This window comes from Benincasa hispida, chromosome 1 (genome assembly GCF_027475165.1).
Source record: "Benincasa hispida cultivar pf3 chromosome 1, pf3_genome.v1.1, whole genome shotgun sequence".
In the NCBI taxonomy this organism is placed as follows: Eukaryota; Viridiplantae; Streptophyta; class Magnoliopsida; order Cucurbitales; family Cucurbitaceae; genus Benincasa; species Benincasa hispida.
In genome coordinates this window covers 24,206,787-24,227,338 of record NC_143478.1, presented here as the reverse complement: position 1 = coordinate 24,227,338, position 20,552 = coordinate 24,206,787, and the positions used below count along the sequence as shown (strand labels likewise).

Sequence of the window (20,552 nt, the reverse complement as noted above, 5' to 3'; positions counted from 1 at the left end):
GTTGATTGGATTAACTACTCGAAAAACCCAATGAGGATCTCCAACCCAACCCATAAAATTCAAACTAGGTTGACGAATTATTGTTTTTTTTATTAATTTAAAATACTTAAATTTATTTACAATACACTAATAACTAAAATCTCATAAAATTCAAATGTTAAATAGAAAATATTCATCGTATCTATTATAAACTTTAAACACATACAAACATAGTAACAATCCTAAAAGAAAAATATTACAAATTCAACTTAAATCTAAACCCTAAAAATTAAAACTTAATATATATATATCAACATATATGCCACTCGAGTTAGGCGCTAAATAGAGCATAGCTCAATTGACATTCGAGTATGCTGAAAACCACGAGGTCCGTGGTTTGACTCAATTATATTAAAAAAGAAAAAAGAAACTTGAGTTAGGTTGGGTCATCTTGAAGAAATATTTTATTTGGTTCGAGACTTAAATCAACCTAATAAAAATAGAAAAATTTTGATTCAACTCAATCCAATCTTTATAATTTGAGTTCGGTAGTTCGAATTATTCAAATATTATGACCATTTGAACATCCCTAATCGAAGTTGTGTTAAGCTTAAAAAAGAAAACTAATTTAAATCGCAAAAAAATAAACAAATACATAAAATAAAGTAGTTTGAAAAGGAAAAAAAATGAGAATAAGAAGTAAAAAGAAAAGGTGTGGGCACGTGCGAAAGGGAAGGTCGAAACGTGATGAAATGGAAGAACTCAAAAAAGAAGGGGGAGCGGGGGGAGATTGGTTATGGCGGCGGGGTATCTTCCGTAAGCCACGTGCATCGAAACTAACCCATTTTGTCAGTGGTCCTAAAAAACTAATCTGTTCAAGAACTGCCACGTGTAAACAGAAACACACCCACAAAAATAAACAGGAATTTAAAATTAGGCTTCCTCAATAGAGGCACTGACAGCCGCAACCCTTGAAACACCCCTGCTTTCTTCTCCACCTATGACGTGTAAATTTTAATATATATATATATATATATATATATATATATATATATTAAAAGAAAACACATTAAGCGATTTTTTAATTTAAAGAAATACACTGCTTTTCCTTTTTTTGAAACTTGATCTAAACTTTATATTAAAAATATTTCCTTATTTATTATTGTTCTTTTAATCCATGTATGAATTCGTTTTCACATGTGACATATTTTTCAGTTTAATTCCTTTAATCCATGTAAAGTCACTTTTTATTTTTTATTTTTAAATGACATATTGAAAATACATAAAATTAGGATATCTAAATCTTAATTTTCAATAATCTGTTATAGGTTTCTTGGCTCTAAAAAGTATTTGATAAGAACTTACATTATTAAAATCTGTATATATATATATATATATTTTTTTTTTTTGTCAATTATCAATTTAGGTTCTTGGTTTATTTATTTATTTTTTAAATCATGAATTTGTTGCATAGAAAGTTGAAAGTTTACTAAACTATTAAATAGAAAATCCAATTTTATGTTAATGTATACCTTCTCGCGTTACTGAGTGTTGAGGCCATAAAATAAGAAAAAAGCTTGAGTGTTTGCATTTCTCTTTTATGTATGAATGATTACCAATAAATTCTAATTCGAGAACTATGTCGAGTGTTTTTTGTTCGTCTTTTTTCATTTTTTAAGAACAACAAAATTATGACATTGATATATTAAAGAAAAATAGTACAATATCTCCTACCTATCAAAGAGAAATTTGACAATATCTTTTGAGCTTTCCTATTGTTTTGGGGAGGCGGAAAAAACTATATGAAAATTTATTAAATAAAGAGTGAATTTTTAAAAATAAAAAAATAAAGGAAATTATTTATACAAAATAGAAAATTTTAATTTTTTTTATAAATATTGATAGAAGTTTATTAGTGTCTATCAGACTATCATTGTTATTATAGGATAGACGACGATAAAAGTTATCAATATGTATTTATATATATATATATATATTTTGCTATTTCTATTAATAATTCAACATTTTTTTATATGGAAAAGTTTCCCTTACATAAATTTACAATTTAATCTGAAATCAGAATTGAGCCGACGAAAATAGTAATTAAAAAAAATATGGAGTGAGATATGTGACAACTGGAGTCCATCGCTTTAGACATACACACGTGGCAAATGAGGTTTCCACACGTGGTGTCCGTTAATCTTTACAATGTCGTACGAGACCGTCTTAAAAACTGACTTGTCAGTCAAGTAGTTGGTGGGCCCCATCCTGGAGGATCCAAACCCTTGTGCTGCCCCATCCATCCACCATCTCACGTGCCTATCTCAACTCTCTATCCCCATTTTTTCATTTTATGTCGTACGAGTCTAACTTTCCTTCTATTTACTATTTTGCCACTCACCATTCGTGTGTAGGTAAATCATACATGAAAAAGTAGTTAAAAATTTTGGTCGAAATCTTGGAATTTTGATCGAAATATTGGGATTTTTATGCATTCGAAATTTTAGTAAGGGAAACTTTTCGACATTTTCATCGAAAATTTGGCTTTCTTTTTCTTCTTTTTAAGCAATTAGTTAGGTTAACTCAATAAATGATTTTACCTTTTTATCATAAGAAAAATTATTTTTAAGAAACCATATATTTTTATTTAATTTTTTCCATTAAATTTTCATATCATTTCACCTCAAACTTGAATTGATGTGGGTTCCCTAATATTCCTTCATTTTCTCTCCAACTGTATCTACTTAAATTTTCTTTTTTTCTTTTTTTCATTACGTTGTGTTATGTTTTTTTAACCTCATTCTTATGTTTAATGTTACTATTTTTCTATCTTTATTATGTCGTGTTAGTTTAATGCTATGGTTTTTCATTTTTGTATCTACTTCATTTTATAATAAATAATTTATAATTATTTTATATGCAAATCTTCATGTTCTTTAATTTTGTAATTAGTTTTCAATATTTGATATTACTTTGTAATTGCTTTTCCATTTATTTTTTAAACATTTTTGCTCTTTCGTCGACATTTGCATAAATATTTTACAATATACATCTAAAAGTTTTCTTACTCTATAGAAATTATGATTAAAAATGGTTAATTATAATCTAGTTTATTCACAATCAAAATTTCATTAACTAATTATAAAAATTTCCATCAATCTTCATAAAATTTTCTGAAATTTTCATCGGTATCGATATTTTCATAAAATCATATTTCGAATTTTGACTGCACCTATCTTACTAAAGTTAGTACAACTTAGCTAGTATATAATATGTGTTAGCAACTAAAATGTGTTTGGCTCGAATTTTCCATCTCCTTTGTACTCATTTTTTTCTTAAAAAAAGCTACACATTTTTATTTGTGCATTCCATCTAATTCTTCAATCATAGTTTACCACGTGAGAAACTCTTTTTCTACTTCTTTTATAAATGATTATTTTTTAATTTTTTTTTTTTGTGAGATTAGAATGGGATGAATCAAGTATTGTTCTTATACAAATTCCTCTAACTTTTTGGGTAAGTTTTGATTACATCACTGGACATAAAAAGTTTCACTTTTTAATTTTTGAACCTTGAAATTTGTTTCAAAAAATATTATTAAGAGTGTTTTTTAAGATGGTAATTGACGTGACAGTCGTTGGATGAAAATTAGATATACATAACATCATTTATAACATATTTAGGGTAAATTGATGTGTCAACTCGTTTGTAAAAATTATGTAAACAATTTATTGAGATAAAATAATTAGTAACACAATCTCACTCTTCTATAATAATATTAAGTACCCATTCAAAATTTTACTCATCAGCTACACCTTCGATTTTTACCAATTATTTTAACCAAAAAAAAAAAATTTAAAGCTTAGATAAGTCTTGGAAAAAAGAAAAAAATAAAAATAAAAAGCTCGAGGGTTAAAAATGGAACTTTTCAATGGCTAAAGACATAATTGAAACTTATGTGGAAATATTTTATATAAGTTAATTATTTTCATTCATTCTTTCGTTTCATTTTTATTTATTTCTCTTTTAAGACACCTTTTTGTTAAGCTCTTTCACATAGCTAGCCAATTCCACTTGAAGTAAATTTCATAAAAACAATAAATTCTTTCATGTTATCTAACTTTTTCCCCCTCATTTTCCCATCCCTTTTCCTTTTTGTAGTTTAATTATGTATAAGCGAATCCAAATTTTAAACTATATCTTAAACACTTTCATCCTAATTTGGGTAAGTATTATAATAACTCTATCACACACATACTAATTTTAATTAAACCAAAACAAATCAAATCCAAAGGTAAAAAGGTAGAATTATGCATGTAAATGTAGAATGTGTGTGAAAGTTTGTCATATCACTTACTATTATATTGTCTATTTTAGATATAGGTTCTCATGAGTTTACTTTTGATTTCATCGAAAAGATCTCTCATACCAAGAGAGATATTGACATTCACACTAATATAGCCATGATCTTCTCATTATCTAACCAATGTGAAATTTTGATTATATTTCTAACATTGTGGAGCTCTTTATTTATTTATTTTTTGTTTTTTTAAACATATTCATCTAATTATGAATCCACCCGTCTCAATCTTTGCATTACCTTTTACGAAAAGACATAGAGACCCTAAATATAATTACCATGATTTTTTCTTTCAAAAACTATAATCTTGAGAAGAGCCCACACATTGGAAAAATGAACCTCACAATTTTGTACAATATATGAGTTATTCCTCTCATAACCACTTGGTTTTGAGATAAAAGCTTAAGTTTATTAATATGATATCAAAGCCCACAAATCCCAAATGGGTATCTGGTAAAAGGATTGGGATTTGATCCAATAACGGTAAACCCAAAAGATGAGGCATATTGTACATTGCGTTTGTGAAAATAGAGCGACCTCACAATGTTTATAAGATACATTGACTATTTTTTTCTATTCAAAAAACCATGAACCCGAAAGAGACATCATTTCGAGGAGAAACGTTGAAGATATCACATTGCTACAATTGAGAGATCGCGATATCAAAACGTTTATAAGATATATAAGATATTCCTTTTCATTGTCAATTAGTTTTGAGATTGAAACGTGATCTATATTAATAATCAAATCTTTAAAACGACAGGTGTTAGACAGCAAGAGAGTTGACAAAAGGGTAAAATAATAAGATTTGAAAAGGGGAGAAGTTAGAGATGAAGAGAAAAAGAGAGAGTTTGGAAAGACGAAAAGGAAAGAGAGAATGAGGGAAAGTAGATGAAGAGACGGCATGTGGGGTTTGGACTTGCGTGGAAGGCTTTCCATTGAAAACGATGGGAATTGAATTAGCAGAAAAGAAAAAAAAATAAGGAATAAAAGTAAGAAGAAGAAGAAGAAGAAGAAGAAAATGGTAATGGAAGTTTGTGAGCTTTCAGTTTCAGAAAGGTGTGCATCAATGGCGGCCACACACAAGGAAAGTTGAATATATATATGGCTAAGGCTCCACACGATCAAAAAACCCAACAATACTACAACCAAAATGTTGACGCTTGTTTTTGCCTTATTTGTTAAATTGGTAATTTGTTTTTTAGGCTCAAATGGATATACGATATCTTTTGTTTTAGGTTTAAATATTATTTTGATCTTTGTGTTTTTATTTTCGTTCATTTTGGTTCATATACTTTCAAGTTTAGCACATTTTATACTTGTACTTTCAAAATGTGATCATTTTGGTCTCTTCATTTTTTAAGGGATCAAAATATCACTTTTTGAAAGTATAAAGACCAAAATGAACAATTTAAAAATACATAGACCGAAATAGTATTGAAACCTTTATTTTATTTATGACGAGTTAAATTATAACTTTTGTGAATAGCTTAATTGACATACAATACGTGTTAGAGATGGAAGCCCTTAGTTTGACGAACGATCAATTTCCTGTCTACTTACTCATTAAATCTTACAATTTGTTTAAGTACATGATCTCTAAACTTTCAATGTTGTATCTAATAAATCCTTAATCTAAATTGGAATTTTTATATTCAATGAGCCGTTCCTAAACTACTAATTGTAGTTTTGTCTTGTAGGTCCATGAAATGTAACCAAAATGTTAATAGGTCAAGTACCAATTAAATGAAAAATCTAAAATTAAAGGACCTATTAGATGCATAAAATACAAGTTTAAGAACCTATTAAAACATACAATTAAAATCCTATAGACTTAATCTTATTGGTTATTTTTAAAAGTTTAGGAATTGAAGTACCCCTAAACTTCGAAAGTTGTATCCATTTAAACCCTAAATTAATAATCGTATCAATTTAAATTTTAAATTTTCATAAATGTATTAATTTAAATCTCAAACTAATAACTGTATCAATTAATATCTTGAACTTTCATAAGTGTATCAATTTTAACCTTGAAATTTTACAAATGTATCAATTTAAACCCCCACATTATGTTTTGTTTTGATACACTTATGAAAGTTTAGGATTTAAATTGATATACTTATAAAAGTTTAGGGTTTAAATTCATATAATTATTAGTTTGAGGTTTAAATTCATACTATTCCAAGGGGCTGTTTGTTTTTTGGGAATGTAGATAATCAAAATCTTAGATGCCCGTAATTATAGATATTAAGAATTATAGATGTCCGACATCTTTAGATTATCATGTTTGTATGTAGGAATATTTTTTATAACTATGTTTGTTTTGTAGAATTTCTACTCGGAAATGTCTTAAATTTACATAATGTTCCAAGGATGCCATTACGTCTGTTTATTAATTTATAATTAATTTGATATAATTTGAACTTATATAACATACTTGTTTTATCAATTTGGATTTCTTTTAAAAGTAATATGATTTATATTATTTTTATATGTTATTTTTCTCAACAAAATAATATATCATAATTTAATTTTTTTTATAAAATATATATTCATTTAAATTTAAATTTAAATATATTGCTAACAAATAATAAGAATTATGATATAACTAAAATATATGATATATACAGTTCACAGTATTTATTTTAATTATATAATGCAAATGAAGATCAATATATATAAATAAAGAAGAACAACTCGGGAATCTAGAAAACCCATCCTTCAGGAGGGCATCCAAAACTCTCCAGATACCCTCCATCTGAGTATCCTGAGAATCTTTAGATACCATAGCATTTTAAAATACTACAAAATAAAGTAATCCAGATATTCACTCTATGAGAATCTAAGATGAAATAGATGACCTCTAAAAATTTATGGTTTAAATTGATACAATTATTAATTAAATATTTAAATTGATACAAAATCTAAAATTTAGAGTATAAATTAATATTTATCTTAATTAATATTAGGGTTATTTATTAGTGCTCCTCATATGTTGCCTTACCATCCTTTCTACAGTGAGTCAACCGTCAATGCTTATCCTTTCATTTTTGGATGATATTTTGTTTTTTTTTAAAAAAGATGAATTTTGTTTATTTAAGTATTATCTTTTTTCTCTTTTCCTTTTTGTGCTTAGTGACTAAGGCGACTCCGCCGATCATATAAAATAATATTCTACATTTGTTAATAAATAATAAAAAAATCAATCCTCCAATAAAAAACACACACACTACATTCTTCAATCCTCTTACCTATAAAATCCCATGTGCCATATGTTATGGTATCAACAAATTATTTACTTTTACTTATGTTAATCTCGTTTAATTCGTTTGTCATTTAAAATTTAAAATTTATTATTGTGAAATAAAGTTACTTTGACAAGTACTATATCAATTTAAAGTTTAATGATGAATTAGCGTAAACGTAATAATTCTTTAAAATATATCCGTATGTTTTTGTCGATACATAAAGTTAAAAAAACATGTAAAAAAAAAAACCAAGAGAAAGAACTCTCGGAGATATGGAAGATATTTGACCTTATACAAAAGAAAGTTTGTTTTTTCCGACCAATCATTAATGATAATACTATAATATTAATATCTCTATAATTAAATTTTTTTATCGTTAAATTATTATTTAATCCAAAAACTTGAATTTATGGATTATGGTAAATTTAATTATGACAATACTTTAACACTCTCTCTCACTCCTAGGTTTGAAAAATGGTAACATGTGACTTTTGGCTTTGATACCATCGATTGATCTAACTTTTAAGTTATGATAAAGTTTATTATTTTAATTGTTTGATATATATGGAAATAGATTTATTCATTAAACACGATAAACCTTAAATGTGACACGTATAACGCAATAGAAATGAAAAAGAAATACAATTAAGATTTGTTTTGATAAGTCCTAGCAATAACAAACCAACAATCCCTTTTTCTTACGTAAACAAAAAAAAAATAAAAGGATTTGTAGGAAAAAAAAGAGATATTAACTATTAAAAGAAAAAAAAGGAGGAAGAAATAAAATCCAAGTGTGTTGTTTGGAAGTTCCTTGTTTGGTTGCATTGATTTCGGGTGGCTAATTTACTTGGTGTTAGGCTTTGGGTGGATTGTGATAGCCACAACCATTGTTATTGAGTTTGTTTGACAAATCCCTCCAATATTTGGTGTGCAAAAAAAAATCTCTAACCATTAATATATCAACACCAAACATTTCCTCCTTTCTTCGTTTCTTTCGTCTCGTTTTATGACGTTTCCTTTTTCATTACTAAATTATGGTAGTTCGTTACTCTACAATAAAATAAACTTACATCAACAAAATCGTTGGAAAAAAATGAACGTCCTCTTTATTGTTTTCCAACACGTTTGATATATTTATTCATTAAAATTCTATTTTGTTTCTTAAAGTTAAAAATCTTTGTTTCTTACTATCAAATGTTTGACGTACCTAAAATGATTTGGCTTCGAATATATGTATGTATTGATATGCTGGTTCGAATTTGTATTCAAACTATACACTAATAGGATGGAGATATTTGAACTCATATTCTCTGTAATCATCCTAGCTCATTCTCTAGCCTTTTCATCCTCTTTTCTTGTTGGTATAGAATAAGTTTTGATTAATGCATGGAGAAAATTTCCATTTTTTTTACCAAAATTTTGAATTTCATCATGTTGTACCTCTATTTAAATATGAGTGTTAGAATCTTATATGCCTTTAAACTTTATAGAAAATTGTTCCTAATTTTTTTCCTATTATAACTTTTTGTTTGAAGACGTCTAAAAAGTATTATCATATACGTTCAACGATTTATAAATATGTGTACGGTACAAAATCGGCAAAATTTTAGTGAAAAACAATATTGAACATTTTTTTTTTTTTGGTTAATTTGTGAGTTTTGGCAAAGTTATATGGCTATAATTCATTAATCAAATTCAAATTTGTGAACAAAATTGATATTATGTAGTTTTAAGTTTTAATACATGTTCACATCTACATATATTAACACACATTCAAGACTATGTTATTGATTTATCAAATAATTGATGGTAAAATATAAGAAACGGTATTATATCTTATGGATTGAGATATGCTTTTATTGGTAAAAAATGTTTCTATGAACGAATGAGTTAAATCATAAATTTAATACTCAAACTTTATTTTGAGCTTTTAATTGTGTTTAAATGATTTTTAAACTTTCGAATTGACATCTAATAGATCATGACACACATTCGATTTTTCTTTAAAAAAATCAATTTATTATATATAAATTTGAAATTTATATTTAATGAATTCTGAAAAAGTTTTTGTGTCCAATATATGTTTTTTTAAAAAAATTAAATACTATTTTAGTTCATTTTGGTCCATGTATTCCATAATTTTATTTTGGTCTTTATGACTTGTACTTTTATCTTTGATTCATTTTGGTCATTGAACTTTCAAAAATTGATAATTTTAATCTCTTAAAATAATATTAAAATGAAAATGAATGAATCAAGATAGTCAGTTTTTTTAAATTATAAATACCAAAATGAATTTTAAATTAAAAATATTTGTACTAAAATAAACATTTGAAAGTATAGAGACCAAAATGAAAATTTTAAAAATATAAAGACCAGAATAGTATTTAAACATTTAAGGAACAAAATATAACAAATTTAGAGATTAAAATCATAATTTGGAGGGTTTCTAAATTTGTACTAAACCATGATCAAAACAATGAATCAAAATACATTTTTTAAGAGATTTATAATATTTTGTGTTAAAAATCATTTTTAGTCCCTAAATTTTTATAGAACTAACGATTTGGTTCCTGAACTTTGGTTTGTAACGATTTGGTCTCTATACTTTAAATTTTATAACAATTTGGTTCCTATACTTTAAATTTTGTAATAATTTAGTTTTAACAATTAGTCCCTATGGTAGAAAATAATGCTAAAATTTAATGAAATTTTATGCATAAATAAATTGCTAAACTAGTTAAATGCTCAATATTTTTTTACAAAATTAAAGTCTCCATTATAAATTATTAAAAATTGACCTCTAATTTCGATTGAATTTTTTTACGTGAGAACTGTAAATTGTTACAATTTTGAAAGTAGAAGGACTAAATTGTTACATACTAAAATTAAGGGATTAAATTGTTATAAAATTGAAAGTATAGTGACTAAATCGTTATAAATTAAAATTTATGGACTAAATTATTATTTTAAAAATAATTCAAGAACCAAAAGTGATTTTTAAGTTATTATATTTGAAATATTACCAATTACAAAAGATAGAAGTCTTTTAAAAGGAAAAAAAAAATAAAAAAAAAAATAGCAGCAGCCGCGTTGTTTGGTTGGCTGAGTAGAACTACAAACACCCGTTTACTTGTTGTTGGATCATCAAACACGAAACACGGGTCAACCCGCTTTCTAAATTATACTATATATATATATAATCTTAACTTTAATTATTACGGTATTGCATTTTTTTTAAAAAAAAAAAATTAAAAAATTAAAAAAAGAGAGAGAGAAAATGATTCGATTTGAAGTAAGTGGGATCTGGTGTTGTGAATGTGACCCCTCTTTCATAATAATTTCGTATTCACTAATTCCTACAATCAAAGCCGAAAATACAACAACACAATCCTAAACCCATTCCACATTTATTTTTGTTTCTAACATTGATTTTAAATATGACTTTTTTTTTCTTCTTTTTAGAGTGTTTTCAACCCCAACTTCGAGTATATGGAGTAGGTCATTATAGTTCACTTCGTGTTTAAGGCTTCAATTATAATTGTCAGGGAGTGTTTGGCACACCAACATGAGTTGAGTTGAGTTGAGTTGGTATAATATACTAACTCATTGTTTGGCCCACAAACTTTAAAGGTTGATGGAATATACCAATCACCCAAAGTCTCCTATTTTCCAAAGTTTTCAATGGCTCCACCTATTTATACTACCACACTCCAAGAACTAACTCTAGGCTTTGACAACTACTTCCGATGACAACTTCGGCGACCAACTCCAGACTCCAACAATCATTTCTGATGACAACTCTAGCGACAATATTCGAGCTCCAACAACCACCTCTGATGACAATTTTGACAATCAACTCCAAACTCCGACAACCTTTGTGTGACCAACTTCGACAACCAATTCCAGGCTTCGAAAATCACCTCCGGTGACTCGACTCCGACGACCACCTTTGCGCTACCAATTCCAATGACCAATTTCAAGCTCTGACAATAAACTCCGACAACCACCTTCGTAAGCTCTGACAACACCTTAGACGAAAAACTTCGATGAAAATTACCTTCGATGACCACCTTTGATCGAGCAACTCCGATGAACAACTCGGGGTTTCGATAACCACCTCTGACAATAAACTCCGACAATCAACTCTAATACCACATTCATGCGACTAACTTCAAGCTCTGACAGCCACCTCTAACTACAATCTCCAGCGAAAATCATCTTTGATGATCAACTTCGACGACCACCTTCGCTTCGCTCCACCAACTCTGGGATTCGAAAACCACCTTCGATGAAAAACTTCGACAACCAACTCCAATACCACCTTCGATGAAAAACTTCGACAACCAACTCCAATACCACCTTCATGAGACCAACTTCAGGCTCCGAAAACTACATCTGGCTACAAACTTCAACGAAAATCATCTTCAATAATCAACTTCGACAACCACTTTTGACTACTATAAGATTGATGTATGTTAAAGTATGTTGTAGGGTTATTGATTATATAAAAAATATTATTCTATCTACATTAAGTGCAATATTTATACGAAAAAATTTTGTAAATTTTTTTTTTATTTAATTGAATCCACATATTAAATGAGTGTTAAGAGTATTTAGATGAAAAGTATGTATGTATTCGAAAAGTATGTAAATATAACAAAAAAAAAACTGGAAAATGAAATTTTTTCTGGAACATTTTCCAGCAAGAATTAGTGAAAAATAAAAATTTGTTCTTTGATTATCCTCCAAATTTAGAGAGATCGAAAGCGAAATTATCGAAGAAATGTGGCGACATTCTATTGGCTGCTAAGATGATGAGGGAGATTTAATTAAAAAATTCATTACATAGTAAAAATATAGAGCAACAACAGAAAGAAGAAGAAAAAGAAAAAGATGTTAATAAAATTCATGGAGAAAAATTAGAAATAAAAAGTTTTAATATCTCTTTGGTTTCTCATTTTATTGAACCGTATTTCTACAAGAAATCTAATGAGCTAATTGTTGTTCATTGCCCAAGAAAGAAAGAAAGAAAGAAAGAAAGAAAGAAAGAAAGAAAGAAAGAAAGAAAAGTTCTAAAAATTAAAAGAAAAAAATTGCAATTCATATTTTATTTAAATAAAGATGGGTAGAATTATTGAATAAACAAAATTCAAAACAAAAATAGTAATCGTAAAAACATATTATTTAGAGTTCAAAAAATTGTATCAAATACCCCAGACACATGAACTCAAGTATCCTAACAACAGACATATGAACTCAGACCAAATAACTCTGTATCCCAAACACAGACATATGAATTTCATATATCCTATCTTAACTCAGCACTCCAAACAGCCCCTTAGTATTTTTAATTATTATAATTTACAATTAACTACAGTATTACTATTTTAAATCTATCTTTGTTACAATGTTTAGTATTTGTTATAGTGTTTACCATTTCGTATTCATCCTCTCTTTTCCTCTTTGTTCTATATCTACTATTTTCTACCCATACTAAAATATTCTACACCTCAAATACGAACTATTATAACTACTAACTATAATAATAAATTCAATACTCTAAACACCTCCTTAGAGTTTTCATTTTTATTATAATTGAGTTTGGATATGTAGGATAATTAATATCTATAAATTAAATGTTTGTATTTCTTTCATAAAATTTCTCATAAAAATAATTGTTAAATTTAAATAATAATGATAATTTAACTAATTAAAATATTTAAATAATAACTTGTACCAATAAAAAGAAACAAAATGAGAACTTATAAAAATTAAAATGAGTTCAATTTATAATTAACTAATGTGTATAATCTTCACTCCTAGTCCTCTTCCCAATTGATTTTTCAAGGAAAAAGTTTCATCTCCATAGTCATAATTCTTAGATTGTGATATTTCATATTTATGGTACAAAGTACACAAATATACAAAAAGGATATATTATTTCATCGTGTAACTAGTTTGACTTAAATTAGTTGTAATGGATCAAAAGACGTAATTGTCCACTCAAACATAACCCTATCGTTAGATGGTGATGATTCATATATATGGTATGAATAAAACCCATACATACATGAAAGGATATGTCCTTTTATCGTGTAATCACTTCGACTCAAATAGATGTAATAGGACAAAAGACGTGATTTGTCGATTCAAATATATCTTAACCTTTAAATTCTAATCTTTACCTCCACCTCTTTTACATGGTATTGAAGTATATAATTTTGATAGGCTATTTTTATTTAAATAGTATTGTAAATCTAAAGGCTATAATTAACGGGCCTGTGTTTTCTTGGGCCCATCAGTAACGTATCGGGCCTCAAACGTTCCAAAAACAGGCCCATTTAAAGATGGCAAATGGGTTTGGATTGGCCCAATTAAAGAGCAAGACAAAAATAAAGCCCAAGTGAAGCACGTATGTGGCGTGTGGACTTTGGATTTAATAACCTGCACGCAACTCACCTAACACGGTCCAGTTTCTGATTGGTCTCATCAACCTGATGAATGAATATCGAATCAGACTCTGCCACGTTTCAACCACACGTAAAGCAATGCTGTGTCGAACCGTAGATGATTTTGGACGGACTCTTTGAGAAAAAAGAAATATTAATTTTAAAAAGTAGCGTGGGGCCCTATTTTCCACGTCACTGACAGACGACCGAAGGATCTTATCCGGTTTCAAATAGTAACGTGATAAGACGATTATGCCCTCCACTTCGCACGCCATTATTTACCTAAAAAAATCTGCCCAATACCGTACATTACATATTTATTTATTTATTTATGAAAAACACTCGGGGTGATCCCTTGAATTCACCCATTTTAGTGTATTTTTTAATAAAATATTATAATGTGATATTTTTATTTTTTTAAAAAGATATATATATTTTAATTTTATTTTGTTATAGTTAATAAGTGAGGAGTATAAGAGTAGTTGCACTTAATCATTGTTCTTTATAATGAAGATTACAATGTTAAAATATCTGCTTGATTCAATTTCAATTTATATACTTTTAATAAATCTTAAGTTTAGTTATTCGAAATTAATTTTTATCCAAATTGATTGAATTATAATTTTTCTATAATATATAAATATATTTCCAAAATTTGTTATAAATACTAATATACGATAAAAAGAATTCTGAGAAATTAATAATTATGTAACATATGAATTAAAATTATGATTTACTGAAATTATTAAAATTAAAATTGAATATTTAAAAGTATATAGACTAAAGTTAAACAAATTTTAATGTATAGACACTAAAATAATATTCTGATCTAAGTTAATCATATGCAATAAATTAATTTTTAAAATTGAAAGTTTATAGATTTATTGGATATTTTAAACAATTAAATGACATTTTAACTAGTATAAAAGATTAAAGGGTAAATTTTTAAATTAATTGTTTATATATTCATTTTTAAATAATTGTTTTTCTTATTGACGGGATTCAATTAAGAAAATTGGGTAGAGAAAAGCAAAAGATATTAGATAAATTAAGAAAAAAATTTCTAATTTCTATGATGGAAAATAGTTTGGATATTATCTATTTAAAAATTGATATTTTTAAAGAGGGCCCTATCATCACATTACAAATGTCGCATTAACTACCATGATCCTTTATCCTTCCCATGAAATATCTCGTTATAAAATTACACCTAAATCTTATTTTTGAGTTTCATGGGTTTCTATTTGGATTTATAAAATTTCCAACATTATATTTCAACTTAGTTTAACACAATCTATTTCAAACTTTTTAATTATCGTTTATTTTATATACATCTTTTCAATTTCTTATATTAAGTTATTTTAAGGTTATTTTTGGTGCAGCAATCTTAAATAGTGATTTGGAAATTAATGTCATTGTTATTGACTCCAGTAGTGACGCTATGTTTGTTATAGAGAGTCATTATCGTTTGACGGACTTTGTTGACCTTGTTGAGACTATTCCCTATATGACGACCTTTTCAAAGCTCTTGAAGTCGATTTATCTTCTCTTTAGGTCGAAACATATTCACTTGCCAATGAAAATCTCTTTATGTTAGCAAAGTTCAATATGTGAATCAGTTTGAGGTTCTTTTGTTGATTTCATTCACAATCTCTACCTCTCAAGATTTATTAAAAGCTTCCTTTTGATCAACTATAAAAGTAACTTTGTCGCTCATGACTTAACTTCCCACACTCGTAGATTTCGACTTTTGATGATTTGGCTCGAAGACAACCCTTAATGATCAAATTATGCCATGCACTATGATTTGTTGGTTTCTTGGATTCTTTTTTTTTGTTTTTTTTCCCTTCATTATACTAAAAAAAAACAGTTTTTTTTTTTTTAAAAAAACAAGAAATAAAATAAAAATTAATGGACCAGGGTCAAGAATGAAATGGGGAAAAAGCTTTTAGTACCCTTTCATTTTTTCACAGCTATTTTTGTGTCCAAATAAAAATTTAAAAATATATAATTTAAAACTAAAAATAAAAAATTGTTTTATCACCGTGACAGAAGGCTCATTGAACATGAAGGAGTATTATTGTAATTTCAGTACTAATTCAGCTTTAAGACGACACAAGCCGCGTTGAATATGAAGGGGTATTAAAGTAATTTCATTTCACCTTCTTCCCTCCCCAGCATCTATAAAAAGGGTTCCTGATTGCTGTGTAATCTTCCATTTTTATTGGATTTTTTCAAATTCGAAACAGCTCTCTTTCGTTCAGACAATTTCAGTCCGATCGTTCATCAATTTGTAAGTAAAGGCTCTGTTCCATTTTTTAATTTTAGCTTTTACTCCAATCTTTGATCTGTAAATTCGTGTAAGAATAGTTTGAATACTCTGTTTTTACGATTTTTCAGAACAAACAGAGTTGTATATAACTACTCTAAACCCTAGTTTTCTCTCCATTTTGAGCTGATTATTATTAGCTGAATCTAAGGAAGTTAGTTATTTATAAGGATTTTAGAACTCTGAAGCATGCATACTTGTAGTTCTCTGGGAATTTCTACCATGAAACCTTGTAGGATTCTTACTGGTTTCAAATCCTCTTCGATGTTTGGAACAATCGCATCGCCCAAGCCAAAGTATAAGAGGATCAGTAGATTGTCGAAATTAGAGCCGAATGGATGTAAAATTATAGGGTCTGTACAGGTTCTTGATAATTTGAATAGGAGATGTTTTAGTTTTTCTAATGGTTATCGGTTATATAAAGGTAGCAGTGGTAGAAATAGGTGTTTGATTGCAAATGTAGCTTCGGATTTTAGAAATCAGTCGACATCGGCAGAGCCTCATGTCAAACAGAAGAACTTTGACACAATCTATATTCAAGGAGGGTTTAAGGTTAAGCCATTGTTGATAGGGAGTATTGAGACGGGTCATGATATTGTTAAAGAAGATGAGGGATTGGGTAGTTTGAAGGGTTCTAATTACTCTAGAGTTGAGAGAGAGGTGTCCATGATTGAAAAGGAGGCATGGAGCTTGCTTCGAGACTCTGTTGTCTACTATTGTGGACATCCTGTTGGAACTGTTGCTGCTAATGATCCAGCTGATACTCAGCCACTGAATTACGACCAGGTCTTTGTTCGCGATTTTGTACCTTCGGCCTTGGCCTTCTTGTTAAATGGAGAAGAGGAGATTGTCAAGAATTTTCTCCTTCACACCTTGCAATTACAGGTATGTACCTACATGTCGAGCTTTCTGTTTATGTAAATAGGGGGGGGGGGGGGGGGGGTTCTCCCTATCTTTTATATGGATACCTGATCTCATTAATTTGATGTGAGTAATAAGTGAATTTAACTAATTGTTAGATGCATCTTATTTAGCATAGTAAGATCTGTACCTCGACATCTCAATATCCTGAAGTAGAAGCACACTAATATTTTGAGAGACCTTTTTCTTAGTTTCTCTTGTCCTTTGAACTGAAATCAACTGTCTCTATTGTTGATTAGAGTTGGGAGAAAACTGTCGACTGTTATAGCCCTGGGCAAGGATTGATGCCAGCAAGTTTCAAAGTTAGAAGCCAGCCTCTTGATGGAAGCGATGGAGCTTTCGAGGAAGTTCTTGATCCTGATTTTGGTGAATCTGCCATTGGTCGTGTTGCACCAGTTGATTCTGGTAACATAATTTTTTTTTTCTTTTTTTTTTTTTCTCATTGCCGCAATGGATTCACTTAAATGTTTTCTTCCACAAACATGCAACTTTACATATGTCATAGAGCTTGAAACTTTGTTACTGTGTGTGCCTATTTACAGGGTTGTGGTGGATTATTTTGTTAAGAGCTTATGGAAAGATCACGGGAGATTACACATTGCAGGAACGGGTCGATGTACAGACAGGCATAAGACTGATCCTTAATCTCTGCTTGACGAATGGGTTTGACATGTTTCCTACTCTGTTAGTCAGTGATGGTTCCTGCATGATTGATAGACGAATGGGCATCCATGGACACCCTCTTGAAATTCAAGTATGAGTAATGACTGATCATCCTTTGTAGTTCTGCATCTTTAGTTCAAGAGCATGTACAAGTAATCCTTCATTGTTACTGTAGATATAGTTCGAGAGCATTTGCAGGCAATGACTTGATGTCGTTAATTCATTTTGTAGGCATTGTTCTATTCGGCCTTACGCTGCTCCAGAGAGATGCTGATTGTCAACGAATCAACTAAGAATTTGGTGGTTGCCCTCAACAATAGACTCAGTGCACTCTCCTTCCATATTCGGGAATATTACTGGGTTGATAAGAACAAAATCAACGAAATTTATCGTTACAAAACAGAGGAATATTCTACTGATGCTGTGAACAAGTTCAATATATATCCTGAACAAATTCCTAGTTGGCTGGTGGACTGGATTCCTGAGGAGGGTGGCTACCTTATTGGCAATCTACAGCCTGCTCACATGGACTTTAGGTTTTTTACGCTCGGGAATCTTTGGTCCGTTGTGTCGTCACTCGGGACTCCAAAACAGAACGAGGGCATTCTGAACTTGATTGAAGCCAAATGGGATGATCTTGTGGCTAACATGCCTCTCAAGATATGCTTCCCAGCTATGGAGTATGAGGAATGGCGCATAGTAACTGGCAGCGACCCTAAGAACACGTGAGTCTCTTTCGATTTTCGAAGCGGAAGAAAAAAAAACTTTACAACCAAGTGTACTGACAATTTCCTTTGTTTTTCCAATTGGCAGTCCTTGGTCATATCATAATGGAGGATCTTGGCCAACACTCTTGTGGCAGGTGAGGGACTTGTTCTTATTTAAACTTCTTTTCAACCTTTACCTCACAACTTTTAACCGGCTTGATTGGTAACCATTTTTTGTTGGCATGTTTACAGTTTACACTAGCCTGCATGAAGATGGGGAGGCCAGAGCTAGCAAGGAATGCCATTGCAGTGGCTGAAAAGAAGCTTGCAGTCGATCGTTGGCCCGAGTACTACGATATGCGCAGTGCAAGATTAGTAGGGAAGCAATCACGACTCTTCCAAACGTGGACGATCGCTGGTTTCTTAACATCGAAGTTGCTTTTGGAGAACCCAGAGAAGGCGTCTTTGTTGTTCTGGGAGGAGGATTATGAGATTCTTCAGAACTGCGTTTGTGCACTCGGCAAAGCCAATAGAAACAAGTGCTCTCGCCATCGCCATCGCCAGCATCCGAAACCAAATAATCTCAACCATTAACCTAACAAGTGTTTCTTGCTTCTAAAAGACGGAGGGGCTTTTTTTTTTTCCTCCTCTGATTCTCTGTGTATAGGAAAATACAATTTTGAGGCTCAAAGTTTTTGAAGAGTCTCTAGTATTCATTGGGAATTAAATGTATAATTCTTGAATTGCTACTTCATTCTTTGAACTTTTTGTTTAATGCATTTATGTGTTTACACATGGAAGATAAGTCTAGGGTTTAAGATATGGTCAAAATATGAGATGCATTTACATCCTTGGGAGACTACTGGGGAAGTAAAAGGCTTATGTTTCTAAATCTTGTAGTACATAAACATTAAAATGAAAATAAATTAAATAATTATTTGTTAATTTCCATCTCTAGTTCAATACTTATTTGAATGTCAAATTTTGGAGAAATTTAATGTTACTGTATTTTAGTAGTCTAATTTCCATTGGTATTTGAAAAGCTATAATTACAGTATATATATCTAAGTTGGATCGCTGTTTCTTCCTTAGTATATATACACAATGTTTAAAATATCGATATCGATGGAAATATCGAGGTCTCAATTTTATGAAAATATCTATATGTATTCAAATATCGAGGTCTCAATTTTATGAAAATATCGATATGTATGAAGATCTCAAGAAATTTTGTGAAAATTTATGAAAATTGTTATAAATAGTTAATGAAATTTTGATTGTAATTTAATTAAACTATAATGGACTATTTTTGAAGTAAAAACATTTAGATGTAAATTGTAAATGTTAATGGAAGAGCATAAATTCAAAAAAGAAATGGAAAATAAAACTACAAAGTTTAGGAATATTCTGAGGTGAAATGATGTGCAAAAATGAAAGTTTTAGATGGTAACAGAAATAAAACTCATATTAATTAATTTTGAGGTGGAAAAAATTAATTAAAAAAGTTTGAATAAGGTTAAAATTAAATATAAGTTTTTTTGTGTGTTTTTTTTTCAATTCAATTTCTTTGGAAATAATGAAAGTTTTGGATTGAAAATAAAGCAGAAATTGAGGAAAGTTGGAAATAAAAAAAAGCACAAAAAAAAGTTTCCTCCTTTGTTATAAATGATATTGCCATGTGAAACTATAAATCAACATGTGAAACTATAGTAATTAAGACCATAAAATTGAAAAATTTGAAGCGAGTTAAGGTAGCTAATTCAAAATTTATTGTTAACCTAATTTTTTTTTTTAAAGATCCTATTAAAGCCAAAGTTGGCTAAAACCATAGTATTAAATTTTCATCGACATGTCAATATTTCCATGTTTTCATGGGTTCGATATTGACATGGA

At 29.1% G+C, this 20,552-nt stretch overlaps 1 protein-coding gene across 1 annotated transcript; it reads left to right on the top strand.

The window, feature by feature from the left end:
• Window positions 1-16,410: 16,410 nt before the first annotated feature.
• LOC120067548 (alkaline/neutral invertase A, mitochondrial) lies at window positions 16,411-19,413 on the top strand. The gene is made up of 6 exons (XM_039019100.2): window positions 16,411-17,253; window positions 17,529-17,694; window positions 17,832-18,043; window positions 18,184-18,677; window positions 18,766-18,814; window positions 18,912-19,413. Exons 1-6 carry the CDS (start codon window positions 16,558-16,560, stop codon window positions 19,251-19,253), a joined length of 1,959 nt encoding a protein of 652 aa, XP_038875028.1. The 5' UTR covers window positions 16,411-16,557; the 3' UTR covers window positions 19,254-19,413.
• Window positions 19,414-20,552: the final 1,139 nt, after the last annotated feature.

Excerpts from the sequence above, each read along its gene's own strand:
- LOC120067548 (XM_039019100.2), top strand. The coding sequence starts at position 16,558 with ATGCATACTTGTAGTTCTCTGGGAATTTCTACCATGAAACCTTGTAGG. Across the intron at positions 18,044-18,183 it reads GACACCCTCTTGAAATTCAA|GCATTGTTCTATTCGGCCTT; the intron begins GTATGAGTAATG and ends TTCATTTTGTAG. Across the intron at positions 18,815-18,911 it reads GGCCAACACTCTTGTGGCAG|TTTACACTAGCCTGCATGAA; the intron begins GTGAGGGACTTG and ends GCATGTTTACAG.